At 41.1% G+C, this 14,699-nt stretch overlaps 1 protein-coding gene across 1 annotated transcript in view; it reads right to left on the reverse strand.

Annotated features, from left to right (window-relative positions):
• cdkal1 (CDK5 regulatory subunit associated protein 1-like 1) overlaps positions 1 to 14,699 on the reverse strand; it is a 280,453-nt gene that overhangs the window by 65,304 nt on the left and 200,450 nt on the right. Inside the window, exon 12 of the mRNA XM_022193047.2 lies at positions 4,091 to 4,153. Within this exon, the coding sequence (XP_022048739.2) occupies positions 4,091 to 4,153 (63 nt within the window). The remainder of the gene's footprint in view (positions 1 to 4,090; positions 4,154 to 14,699) is intronic.

The raw sequence follows: 14,699 nt of genomic DNA on the forward strand, positions 1-14,699 counted from the left end.
AGACGTGGATTTGAGCTTTATGGAATATTTCAGGACCTTTTCAGTGGCTTAACTTAACTCCTTGAACAATTTAAACATTAATGATGAACAGGGTACTGAGCAAGAAAGGTGCAAAAAAAAAAAAAATTGATTTGAGCAACGGAGCAGAGTTTCTCATTTAGATGCGAGTGTGTTAATAAAATGTAAAGATACTCTGCTAACTTTGTTCAAATTCCTGCTAACCGTCATCTTTTATGTGCATGTGTGTCCCACGTGTACTATTATTAGTGCACTTTTGCTTGTCTGTGTGAGACTTTGTGAGTGTGGGAGGCAGAGATGCATGTCTGCCACAGAGAAAACGTGATCTCTCCCATATCCCTTTAATTAGTGTGTACCATTAACCCGTGCACTACAGGCTCTGGGAATAAAGTCTGCAAAAAACTTGGCTAAGCTAAAGCTTTGCTAAATAACACAGTGTCACACCTGCAAGGCAAGATTCAAACTCCAACATGTTCAAAGACTTCCCTCTGCAGCAGCAGGCTGCCAACTGCTTTCCAGAATGTTTTATGATATGAGCGTGTTCAGGATAAGTACAGTTTGCCTGATGGACCAACATTATGACTGCAAAAAAAAATATTTTCTAACCATACACAAGAGTTTACGACACTGTTGTATGTGAACGCGTAATTCATCTTTTATAGCAAGGGTCCCCAACCACCGGTCCGTGGATCATTTTGTCCCGGGCCGCAAAGAATGCATAATCGTGATTATTATATACGTATAAAAATATGCTTTTGCTTCCAGGTGTCATATTTTGAAAGACAACCACTTCCGCGCTTGACTCTTTGGCACATATTTATCCTGCATCAGCAATGCAAGCTAGCCCTCGCAAAATGAGCCAGAAACAGAATTCACTGGAGAGTTTCTTTGGAAAGGGTAAACGAGACAACGATGCGACAGCAGAAGGGTCACAGACTGCCTGCAAAAAGAAAGCTGCATTTAAAAGAAAATACCAAGAATTCTACCTGAGTTACGGGTTCATCGCAACAGGTGATTCACAAGCCCCACACCAACTCTGTGTAATATGCGGTGACAGACTTGCTAATGAAGCCATGAAACCATCAAAACTGCGCCGCCACATGGAGACAAAACACCCAGCATTGAAAGAAAAGCCCTTAGAATATTTTGAAAGAAAAAACGGGAACATGAAGGACAGAAACAATTACTGAAGGCCACTACTTCAACAAATGTGTCGGCGCTAAAAGCATCATTCCTGGTCGCAGACCGCATTGCTGAAGCTAAGAAGCCCTTTACTATTGGGGAAGGATTGATTTTGCCTGCTACAAAGGACATTGGCAGCGAACTTTTCAGAGAGGCTGCAGTAAAAAAGGTCGAAAACATCCCCCTTTCGGCGAGCGCCATAACAAGAAGAATTAATGAAATAGCAGAGGACATCAAGGCACAGTTACTTGAGAGGATTAATGAGTCACCATGGTATGCGATTCAGGTGGATGAATCTGCAGATGTTGACAGCAAAGCAATATTGCTCGTTTTTGTGAGAGACGTTTTTCAGGAGGATGTACATGAGGATTTGCTACATGCACTATTTCTGCCAACTAACCACAGCTGCAGAGTTATTCAAGTCCTTGAACGAGTACATATCAGGGAGGCTTAATTGGTCGCACTGTGTCGGTGTATGCATGGACGGAGCAGCTGCGATGACTGGGCGGCTTTCAGGTCTGACAACGCGGATCAAGGAGGTCGCCTCTGAATGTGAGTCCACACACTGTGTCGTCCATAGGGAAATGCTGGCAAGATGAAAAATGCCACCTGAGCTTAACAGTGTTTTGCAAGATGTGATAAAAATTATGAACCACATAAAAGTACATGCCCCGAATTCACATTTGTTCCAACAGCTCTGTGAAGAGATAGATGCAGAACATAGACGCCTTCTCTTGTACACAGAAGTGAGATGGCTTTCAAGAGGTAAATCACTGGCAAGAGTTTTTGAGTGAAGAGAGTCACTGCAGAGATTTTTCTTGGAAAAACAGTCACCACTGGCGGCATACTTCAGTGACACCGATTGGCTCTCGAAACTTGCTTACCTGTGTGACATTTTTAACCTGCTCAATGAAGTCAATCTCTCACTTCAGGGGAAAATGACAACCATTTTCAAGTTGGCAGATAAGGTTGCAGCATTCAACGCCAAACTGGAGTTATGGAGACGGAAAGTGAACACAGGGACATGTTTTACATAGTAGCAGCGATTATGGAAAAGGCTGAGTTTGAACCTTCATTCACCTAGTTAGTGCATGATCACCTGTTGTAGCCTTCAAAAGAGTTTGGGCATTACTTCCCCATCGCAAAAGACCCCAGGCTGGGGAGGGAATGGATCCGGAATCCATTTGTGAACAAGCCAGGGGAATCAACTTCAACCCTACAAGAAGAGGAACAACTAGTTGGGATTGCAAATGTTGGTGGCCTTCAATCCATGTTTGAAACAACTTCAGATCTCTTTGCATTCTGGAGTAAAGTCAAAGCAGAACATCTTGACATTGCCACAAAAGCACTGAAAGTCCTGCTGCCATTTTCAACCTCTTATCTTTGTGAGGCGGGGTTTTCTGCAGTGACAGCAACAAAAACAAGACTACGGAGTAGACTGGATATAAGGAACACAATTCGAGTGTCACTGTCTCACATCACCCCCAGATGGGACCGTCTACTTGCAGGTAAACAAGCCCAGAGCGCCCAGTGATTCTACATTTTGGTGAATTGATATTATAGTGTAATAGTTCATGAAAGTGCCTAATATAAAATGAAATTGTTGCATTCAGATTACATACTAAATATAATGATTGAAGTTTTTGTTATTGGAACCTTCACGCCCCTACCCGGTCCTTGAAAAAGTGTTTCTGCGTGAAACTGGTCCCTGGTACATAAAAGGTTGGGGACACCTGTTTTGCAGTATAGGAATAAAATGTGATGACAGCTGTCATTGTGGGGTTTCAGAAGGTCGACAGCAGACACACAAACTGTAGTCAGAAGAGTCTCCTCATCATAAGTGGCTGAAGTGTGGCAGGTTCAGTCTGCTGTCAGATGTTAACCTGATAATGAACGAACACCGTAGCACACACGCAGCTGATTAGATTTATCTCCGACCTCACAATTCAATCTCCTTCGCACACAGTCACAGTGTAATCAGGAACAAACACTTGAGCCGTGCTCATCTGCCTGATTGCTGACAAGAGGTGTCCATCTCAAAGAGGCAACAAACCGTCAGTGCCATAAATATGATGGTGACTTACAGCGAATACTTGTGATGTCAAATAAAGACGTCTGCTCTGGAGGGCAATGATGCTGAATGCATGTCGGGACAAAGTTTGTTTGTTTGTGTTAACTCACCTGAACTGCACAGCCAAAAACAGTGACTTTTAGAAAAAACCTTCCAGACACACGTCTGCAACAACTTTACTCTGCTCTTAACAGTCCTAATATTTCTTTCTTTGGACATTGATTTTATGAGTTGCTATCTGGTTTAGCAATTCGGTTTTATTACTTTTATCCGGTCTTGATGTTGTTTTGAACATAATTTTGCTGCTTGTCAGACAACATAGGCGGCACTTTGGTCAACTTGGATCATTGGAAGTAAACAACATAAATAAAGTGGATTTCATCTGACGTCACCGCTCACATCCACAATGTTTGTGGTCACACTGAATGTAAAAACCAAGACATCAGTTGGTTTTGTCTAATAAAGGTTTTCAAATCAAAATGGCTCCTCCCTTTTGTGTTATTTGTGCAATTTAATGTTGAAATTGCACTGTTGGCTTAAATAACTATTCTAAATTGATATGTTAAACTTGTCTTAATGGAGATTTTTGATTTTATTTCTTCCATTCTAGAGAGTAAACAGCTCTAAGTCTTCTCTTGCAGACTGTATGCAGTATTTAACTGCCTTAATAGCTACAGTCAAAACAACTGATGTTGGTAAATTTAAGCTTTTTTTTTGTTTTAATACCAAAAATGTACTGAAGTGTGACTTCAAAACCAAGGTTTATACCGGAAGATGCATTTTGTATACAGGTACACCGTTAACACTGGCAGATCTTACCTCGTGGTCGTAGGGGTTGTAAGAGTGGAAGAGTTGTGAGAGCTCTTTTGTCCTTTGTTTTTTCTAAAAAAATAAAAGACACAAAAGAAATGTTAAGTTTGAATAAAAAACACCCATTAAACATACAGTTACAAACAATGAAGACAAGAAAAGCAACACAAAAGCTGCAGGTTAAGGCCCTGTTTACACGAGGACGCTTGCAGGTAAAAACGTCAAAATATTTCAACAAAACACCCTATCGTTTATACGAGGACGGTGTTTTGGGGGCTTAAAAACGCACAAATTTGAAACCGGCCTCCAGAGTGGAAAAGTTGAAAACTCTCCGCCGTTACGGTTCTGTCTAAACAGCAAAACGCAAAACTTTGCCGAGATCTGACCACGTCGCGTACGCGATTACGTCACATACGTGCGCTGGTGCTTTGGTTTGCTGGCCGGTACAAGGAAGTAAACAAAAAAGATGTCTGATTATTTCCATCCTTTGTACCTTCAAGCAACTCTGGCAGCTCTATGTAAGTCTCTATGTATGTAACTCGATGTAGCCGCCATCTGACATTTACCACGGCGGAGATCCAAAAAGGGAGATAGTACGCATGTGCGTAGACATGGCGGAGTTTTATCACAGCGCCACCTAGCTGCCTGGCATGCGTATCCAATTGAATTCCACACACTATAGAGTCACCGTATATACGCAGATTTCCTTCAAAACCGCTCATCTAAACGTGAAATAAAAAGTGAAGACAAGACGCCACTTTTGCGTTTTCTGTTAAGATGGTCCTCGTATAAACGTAGCCTAAGTATCACTTAATTTTAATTTAACTGTAGACAGAGAATCTTATCAAAACACTTTTATGTTAAGTAGTTAATGCAACAATTTCCTAAAGATCTCCTCTCTGTCAAATGTACAATTTTTTTGGCATAATGATTTCAGAAAACCCAACATTCTCTGAATTGTCTTCTTCATTTTCCCTCCCATGATATAGAATATTGTTCCTCCTCCTCCTCTGCTTGCTTCACAAAGAAAGAAGACAATATATATGGTAAAAACATGGACATACAGTACGACTTTACTCATGTTAACTCTTTGGCAGATTTCAACAGAAAGAAATAAACTGCTATGGCTGACAACTACGCCCCCAGCAATTCATTAAACACATAGACATGGAATTTGTTTATTTGTTCAGCAACTGTAGCAGAAAATATTCCACATTTTATTCTTCTTGTGAAAGTCTGGCCTTAACCTTGCGTGTCCTTAATGTGTAATGAGATGCACAAGCGTGAGACATGACTGTTTGATGTGTGGCAGTTGTTAATGCAATCAGTTACATGAGCCTGATGCAGTTACAGAGAGCGCTAATTAGCTCGCTGATTAGGCCACGTCTGGCTAAAGGGGAAGGATATATGTCTACGCTACTCTAGCTAAAGGGAGAGTGCATTCGATATTGCTCTCCCTCCTCTTCCCTCCCTCTGCTTTTTTCATTGTTAGTATGTACAGGGATGATTCTGTGTCCTTAGGTCAGATCTGTACGTACCGAGCAGACAACCTAGTCGCTATGCTATCACACACAGGCTTCATTACAGCTCGACAGACGTATGCAGCTTCAGGATGCAGGCAAAGACAACTTGATGCTTGAATGCAAAAAGGAGGGGGAAAAAAATCTCTTAATTTGTACAATATGTGTGTCAAATGGACAAAGATGGACTGAGCTGCAAAAGTTAGCATGACATGACAGGCTGTGCTGATGTTCTGAGAGGGAAAGAAATGCCAAAAAACTGAACAAAGCCATGGAAAAGAAAAGTAAATATAGCAGAGAGGCAGAGGGAAGGTGAAATAAAGGTATTAGAGTGGAAGTGTCTGAAGGTGGTGATTTCCTCCTTGTCCAGTTTTGACTTTTTCTGATATTCTGTCTCCATCCTTCACCTGTTCACCTCTCACAGCTCTAAACTCTCTTCCCTCCATCTGTGTACATCTTTACTTCTTTTCCTTCCCCATGGCACGTTTCTGTCCATCTCTTGCTCATTCTCTGTTCACTCAAGGCACTTCTGATCCATAAAATCCTGTAATCATCGGCCCTGTCCCTGTACCATCCTCTCATTTATGTTTTCAGCTGATTCCCTCTCTCTTCCCCTGCCAAAGGGCTCTCCGGAATCTCCAAATCCTCTTTTCTCTCATTTTCCTTGCCTTTTCCACGTCTCCCTCAGCGCTCCCCCCACTCTCCCCTCGCTCCATGTGTTTCCTCCAGTGGGAGAAAACTCACACTAATCATTGGGTCTCCACTCTCTCACCAATCCTCCCCCTATAAGTCTGTCCCTCTACAATTCCTCTCACTCTCTCTTTGCCTGAAGCACCTCGGCTGAGAGCAGTGCTCTCATCATCGCTCCTCAGCACCGTTCTCTCTCCTCCTGCCATCCCTTCATCACTTTTACCATCACACTGTAGTCGATGATGCTCAGCTCAGTGTGTGTGTGTGAGTGTGTGTGCAGCTCTAAGACAGATGTAACTGCAGGTAAGGATTTCTCAGCCCCCGATGAATAGCCAACAGAATTTATTCAGTCCTGCAGCACACAAACATGCCAACACAAACACACATGCTGCAAGGTGCATGCTGAAAATGGACAAAGGAGGGGAAACATGCCAGATGCACAGTAATTCAAACAGAAACATGAAAACAATCTCAGTTTTCTTCCACAACAGTAATGATTCAGGGGGAAATCTCAGCTCATTACCTGTAAACCTATAGTCCTGTGGTTTTCTAAAGTCATGCTACCTGTTCCTCAGATTTTGGAGGTGCAAATCCTTCGTTTAAATCTCCAGACGAGTGTAGAAAAGCTGGCTAAAGGGAAGTAAACTAGACATACTCTCATTATCACACCACAGCTGCTGTCGAGGTGCCCTTGAGCAAGACCTACACTCTAAGTCGCCCCCGTGAAACTGATTTGTAAACACTAGCAGACGCCTGCACTGGGGAGGTGAGGATCTGGAAATGTGGAAGCAAGAGGACGTTGAAATAGGCCGCAGACGATCTGTAAAGGTGCAGTACCATGGATAGTTTAGGCATGGAGTAGAAAGGACTAAAATGCAGACCGTATATAAAGATGGATGACTCCTCCATGACGGTCCTGTGATGATACCCACCTGTCAAAGTGATTACGCCGTGAATTATAGATAACTTTTAGGCTTAATGCAATTTAAATGGAAAAAATATACAAAAACTCACCCTTCAAGCAGTGATTATGAACGGACAAATTACCTATAGACACCAAAGCTTTCTTTTGCACCAGGTTGCAAATCTGCTTATTTTTACTATAAAGTCAAAGCATTGTAACATTGGGGTCGATGGAGATTCACTCACTTTTGGAAATAGCTTCAAGTGGTCACTTGAGGAACTGCAATTTTTGGCATTTAGCGTAATTGTTCAGTCCCACAGGTTGCAGTTTGATCTAGCAGTCATATGTTTGTGTAATATTTTTGAAGAATCACATCAGGAAAAAGTTAACAGAAATAAAAACGCACAAACCCAAAACTCCTTAACTGTGCAAAAGTTTTTAGGCTCACTTCAGGTGGTTTTTCACTTGCAACACAGCAAACGCATAACTCACACGACTGATCAGATGTTTAGAATTCTTTTGTTGTCTTTGTCTCCAGACAACATGAAACATGTCCAACACTGGATTGCCTGGCTTTTTGTCCTGTGTTTATTATCTTTTACTGGCACTATGCAGTCTAGTTTACGCCAATGCAGGTAATTTAAAAACAGACAAACGTATAATTTTTTTCTTTTGTGCGACATTTCAAAAGCTCATTTCAAATTTTCTTGACAATTGTATGAAAATACAATTACTAGAGAGATATGCAAATTTTATTTAACTCTACACCGTGTTACTTTCCAGAAAATGTTTTGATACCCTTCAAAAAGTTGTTTGACTTGAGAAACGCTGGCCGCTGTCTTTTTTATTCTGTACACTGTTTCGATGAAAGTGCGACATGATTAAGTCACAAAAACCTGCTCGTGAAAATACAACACAAACACAAAAAACCTGTCATAAAGCCAGTGTGTTGTCTGTGTACAGGTATGTGTGTGTTCTATCAGCTACAGAAGTTAATCTTGCATGCCGTCGAGGTTGCGCTAGTGACAGCCCAGCAATACAGAGCCACTGTGGACCTGTCACCGTGGTGATGATGAACAATGGTTGTTATCATGACGTCCATCTGTTGTTGTCGCCAGAGACGGATGCTGCATCTAACGGGAAGTGGCATTACATGGATGTAGACACTTGTACACAGATTCCAACAAGAAGCCAAAGCTCTGTGAAAAAGTGCTCATATAGGCAGCGCTAAACTATTTTATATAACAAAGGAAGGTCTGCACAGAGCAGAGGGGCAGTTACTGTAAGTAACTGAAAGTGATAATAAATAATTGTCTTTAGGTACCTGTAAGCTTTCTAATTTCACTAAAAAAACAATATCCAGATTGATGCATCTATTCATAGATTTCTTTAATTTCTTATTTCTATTTGTTTTGCTTTTTTTTTCATTTCAATGCCAGCTACGTTTACAGAAAGCTCAAAGCCATTCATTAGAGCAATGCAGAGCTTCTGCTCTTTGCAGTTTTATGTAATAAGCATTTCATAAGAACACATTTTCGTTGCATCTACTTGGCCTTCTTTATTAACACTAATTATTATTTCTTTGCCATTTTATTTTTATTTAGAACATTTAGGTCACGTGCAGTATTTATTGTTCTATTCATGCCCTGTTTTAGTTTCGTTAACTTCAGTACTGTTCTTATATCTTATTGGTATTCTACTTTAAAGGGACTGCATTCCTTGTCTCATGTCTTTAGTTTTTTTCTGAGCACTATCTGACACAAGAATTTCTTTTGGGCTTAATAAAAGTTGATCTTATCTTATGTATGTGTGAGGATGTTGTGGTTCCTCACTCATGTATATAGGATGCACAGACTGTTTATATAACATATATATACTGTTTACATTCTGTGTATGCATTGTAATGTTAACGGAAAAGTCCTGCTCTTGTTTTGTTTAGTCTATTTACTTGAGAGAAAACGCTTTATGAGTGACTCCTTGACACAAAGCAGTAGAGCTGTGTGACCACATATGAAGTACATGTGTGTCAGCAGTGAGTGTGATGTGGGGCAAGGTAACTGTGATCTTGCCGGTGCTGTTTGTGCTTCTGGCTCAGCAGAATGTGCCCGTCTGTCTTTTCCCTAATGACAGACAGATGTTAGCGTTATAGAGCCCGAGTGTTATATTACTTCTATGGCTGAACAACCTCGGGCATAATCTGTGTGTGGTTGCGTCTGTGAAGGATTAACACCTCCTAAAGCATCACGCTGAGAGTCGGTACTGTGGCGTTTGTGACCTTTGTCTCACTGCAGAGGTCACTAAACAGAACATTGTCCAACTAGTTGACTTGTGTTAGAGATTATCTGCAAAATAAGACGCAAGTAAGGCAAATACTGCGAACTATTCATGTAGAAAAACACAAAAGAAGTGGAAATGATCACATGTGAGCAACTCAGTATAGATGGCATGTTTTTTTTGCACACTAAGAGACAAATGTAATGTAATTTCAACATGTTATTAAGACATATTAAGGCAAATAAAGCAGTTATATACTCTATAGAGGCTATACACAATCATCAGTGCCAGGCCATGTCTCCCTACAGTAAGTGGTGAGTGTGTGTGTGTGTATGTGTGTACTTGTTTCTGCTATACCGGTGGGGACTTTGACCTGACTATTTGCTATAAAGGTGGGGACTTGTCTTACGGTGGGGACCTAAAATGAGGTCCCCACGGGTGGCAACACCGTTTTCTTGGCCATATTGTTGTTAATAAAAAATGTAAAAGTGCAAAAACGTTTGTTTAGGGTTAGGCATTGATTTGGTGATGGTTAAGGTTAGGGTTAGGGTAAGGGTTAGGAGTTAGATATGAATGGGAGTCAATGGTAAGTCCCCACCGGTATAGATAAACAAACGTGTGTGTGTGTGTGTGTGTGTGTGTGTGTGTGTGTGTGTGTGTGTGTGTGTGAGCGTGCGTATGTGTGTTTGTGCAGTTGTGTGCATATATGTATATAAGGAGGGAGGGATGGGTTTGCTTGCTTTTAAATGTTGTACAGCACTTTGTGTTGCATTTTTAAACCGTATGAAAAGTGCTATATAAATAAAGTTTGATTTGATTAGATTTGATATACCGCAAAGTCACTTCATTTCAGCTGAGCTGAAGAAAATCAGTTTTTTCTGAGTTGAGCCAGTCATTTTAAATGGAGGACATGAAGTATTATTTTTAAAATGTGTTTTTATTTTTGTTGCCATTAAACAATTCACTCTTAAGCATAGAAAAAGGGTTAAACATTTGGAAGAACATATTTAGATTCTCAGTCATTTTCAGTCCAGTTCTCCTCTAATAAAGAACTGAAGATCCATCCATCCATCGATTCTCTATACACCGCTTTAGCCTCACTGGGGTTGCGGGGGGTGCTGGAGCCTATCCCAGCTGACTCAAGTGAAGGCAGGGGACACCCTGGACAGGTCGCCAGTCTGTCGCAGGGCTACATAAGCAGACAAACAATCACATTCACATTCACACCTACAGGCAATTTAGAATAATCAATTAACCTCAGCATGTTTTTGGACTGTGGGAGGAAGTTGGAGTGCCCGGAGAAAACCCACGCATGCACAGGGAGAACATGCAAACTCCATGCAGGAAGATCCCAGGCACACCCTGGGATTTGAACCGGGGATCTTCTTGCTGCAAGGCGAAAGTGCTAACCAGCCCAGAACTGAAGATGTATTTAGTTAATTTAAAGATTTCTATTAAAAAAGTGAAAATATTTAAGCACACTTTGCTCACCACTATTACCCTCCTTCAGGAACAACTAAATCTTCCCTCAGGCATTGGCAAAGACTTACTGGAGATCTTTATTTTTCTCACCCTCTTACTGTCAGCGCCTCCAGCTAGTTAAAACTCTAAATTGAACAGCGCACTGATGACCTGCACAGGTAAAAATACCCGTTTGAATAAGGCGAGCAAAAATTGTGATCATTAAAGCAGAATGTGCTACCGCTTTCATTATTAGTGAACGAGGTGCTCATTAATCAAGCGCAGGTCTACCTGGCCCCAGACAGCAACTTAACCATTAACTCAACCTTAATACCTGTTAGACTGCCTTTAACCAAGTGTTATTATCTCCCCTGATAGGACAGTTTCAGACGGAGAGGCGGAGAGAAACACAAGTGTTTGTCTGTGTGTGTGTCGGCGTAGATAAATGACGGCGAAGTTAGAAGATGGAGTTACTGGTGGCTGGCCAGCTGTTTCACTTTGACAGCTGCGGCACTGGTGCCTCGTGGGTAATGGAGTTCTTAACCAATTACAACCTGGGGAAATTAAAAACATTGTCCCACTAGAACAGCTAACCTCCTTCTCTATCACTTTTTTTTCTCCCTTTTGCTCCCACAGCTGCTCATTCTCAACTCGTCCTTACAACAGACGTCCAAATGCATGCGCGCATACACACACATCTTCCACTCTGCAAGTCCATTTATCAAGGCTAAGTTCTAGTCACCTGGGGATGATTATGGAGATCCGAGCTAATAACACACATCCTTTTATTCTCAACATGCTCCCTCCATCCCTCCATCCCTGTGGTCTCCTATTCTTTCCATCTGCCTCTACTCTCCCCTACATGCAGCTCATATATCATTTATTATGGAAGGTAATAAGTTAGACCCACAGATACCAAAAAACACCTGGACCTTATCACAGGTGGACGCTCTCCAGCCTGTTTTCTCTGCTCTGCTCACTGGCTCGGCGACGGAGTGTTTTCCTAATCAAGTATGTGTTTTGTGACGGCTGGAAATTAGATTGCCAAAGCGAAACAAATCTGCAATGTAACATCAAAATAAAATGTCAGTGCAACTAATTACAGTCACGGCCAAATATCAGATTTTCTTGCACTAGCCGCGGCAATGTGAGGAAAAAGGGTTTCTTCATTATCACTTCCACACACTGGCATTAACTCTTTCGGTTTATAGTTGAGATCCAAGCAGTACGCGAAGAAAGGAAATGGCAAGAATACTGTACAGTAAAATATGATAAAACAAGAAAATTCCTAGTTATTCCTCATCTCTTCAGCCAGAAATACTGTTTTTGTGTGCAGGGGAAACCAGAAGAGCACTCAAAGTGCAAATCCTCCACAGAGGCCAGCACCCTATCTGGTGATTTCAAAGAAAGCAGTCTGGATCTGCATCAAAATCGAATGTTTTTTTTCTCCATTTTCAGTGTGTTTGTCAGTACCACAAACAGCTTGTTTGTATGACAACCACAAGGTCAAAAAACACAAATGAGGAGAATTCGGTGAGTATGAAAATTACCTTTTTTCCCCCCATACTGGAGGTGGAAAAACACCATTGTAACCTGTCAGTCTGTGTCTCATATGGACCGTGCGAATGACACCTTTATAACCTCTCAGCCTCCACATTTAGTAGGTCGTGGTGCACCTTAAACTCCCCACAATGGGCACATCCCTGCATGTTTCTCCTTCTGTCTCATTATTCCCTCCATCCATCTCCCTCCAGTTTCTTTTCTTCTCCTCCTTTCCTCCTCCATCTACCTCTCCATCCATCCCTCCTGTGGCTATTCAACACAGTTGTGTTCCAGACAAACCATCTGGTGCACTTTATTAATGACTGACCCTACATGGCTCCGACGTCGCCTAGCTGCCACCGCTTGCTGTGTGTGTGCGTCTGAATGTGTGTGTGTGTGTGTGTGTGTGTGTAAAAACAGGTGCGTGCTGACTGATGAAGTGATGCTGGGAGCAACTTTAACCACTGAAGCAGGTGTACTGGTCACAGGGACCTCAAATATTTCCCAGCTCTCTCACCCTTTATTTAATCTGTCAAGCACAGTTACACTCGGAGTTATCCCACGTATAAACCTTTAAACAGGCAGCAGAAATGGTTGTTAGAAATGCAGGAAGGACAATGTGATCAAGGGGATTTCATCCTACACGATCTGCAATATACTGTTCCAGTGAAATAAAGCTCTGTGCCATTAAATTAACAACAAACTACTTAAAAAAAAAAAAAAGTAAAAAAACCACACATTTTAACTGCGATTTTTGGAGTGGTCCCAGAGAACTTCCGCTTCCCCAAGCATATTTTGAATGCTGTTGCTTTTGGATCCTTAATTGCTAGACGACTCATACTTATGAAATGGAAGTTGGAAGACTCTCCCACTCATCTCCTCTGGGCTACAGAACTTATGAAGTTTTTACATATGGAGAAAATAAGGTGTACAATTGGTGGTTCTACAAGTAAATTTTATAAGACGTGGCAGCCATTTCTAACTTACATGGAAACAGTAAAGCTGTGTACTAATCCATAGTGTCTTTTCGTCACAGGACTGCGTGTATCTTTTTTTTTGTTTTTAGGTAATTTATTTTATTGTTAGTGTTTATTTGTGTTTTCTCCATTTTGTTGCCTTATTTGTAATGTCAAAGGGTGGGTTGATTTGGGAGGAAGAGGGGAATATACACTGTTCTGCATTAATGTATTGTCCATATTATGTCATTGAAAAAAAGAAAATAAAGTAAAAAAAAACCAAACAAAAAACACACATTTGCTAATTAAAGATCCTCACAGGAAATAGTACTATTGCGCAATCTGACATTCAAAGAGCTGCCTGCAGAATAAAACATTCCGATATCCAAATGAATGAGACCAATGGAGGAGACAGAAAGAAAAAAAACAAGGACGAAAAGATGTAGAACTGTGGTTGTCTGGGGATTGATTCCTCCAAGACGCACTCAGCTTCCCCTCAGAGAACGAAGAGAGGAAGGAAAAAGAGAATGACTTATGAAGACACTCCACTTGAAAGAGAAGTGTCAACACTTTGATGGTAAAGAGGGAGGGAGTACAAATGCCAGAAGAGAGATAACATACAGCACAGGGCACAGCATATGTAGGAGGTCAACTCCAAAGAGAAGCAGGTCAGAGAGAAATACTTCAGGCACAAGAACAATCCTAAGTAGCATGTATGATATGGCTTCAGTAATGTTTGAAATGCTGCATGTAATGCGCAAAATATTATTTAGACAATATGCTAAAAATAATGAATTAAGCATGCAGGCAAAAAAAATGTGGTCAAACAACTGAATATGTTTCTGCTTCAAGCTGAACGAAGCAAAACACCAAATGTAGGCTACATCAACAGTAATTCCTTCATAAAATAATAAATAAATACACATTTTACAACTGGAGTGAGTACATCCTGTACAGTGTTTGCTCTTATATGAAATTAAATTCAAAGAAATCACTGGCTTTTGCACACATGGAGCGCCATATAATCACCCTTCCGTCTCCGTACTTCACTGTCAGGTTAATGCGTTCACTGTAGTAGTAATGGGTAGGTAATGCCAAGCAAATTTATCTTTATCTCATTTAACTGAAGAGCGTCTTTGTAGTGGTCATTAGACATCTGTACATGCCATTTAGAAAGTTTACTCTTACAGTTCAGTGCCAAAGAGAAAGGAATAGTTTTTTTCTCGGATGTCGGCGCGTCACGTCAACAACTAAATATGACGAAATAACAA

This window comes from Acanthochromis polyacanthus, chromosome 12 (genome assembly GCF_021347895.1).
Source record: "Acanthochromis polyacanthus isolate Apoly-LR-REF ecotype Palm Island chromosome 12, KAUST_Apoly_ChrSc, whole genome shotgun sequence".
Taxonomy (NCBI): Eukaryota; Metazoa; Chordata; class Actinopteri; family Pomacentridae; genus Acanthochromis; species Acanthochromis polyacanthus.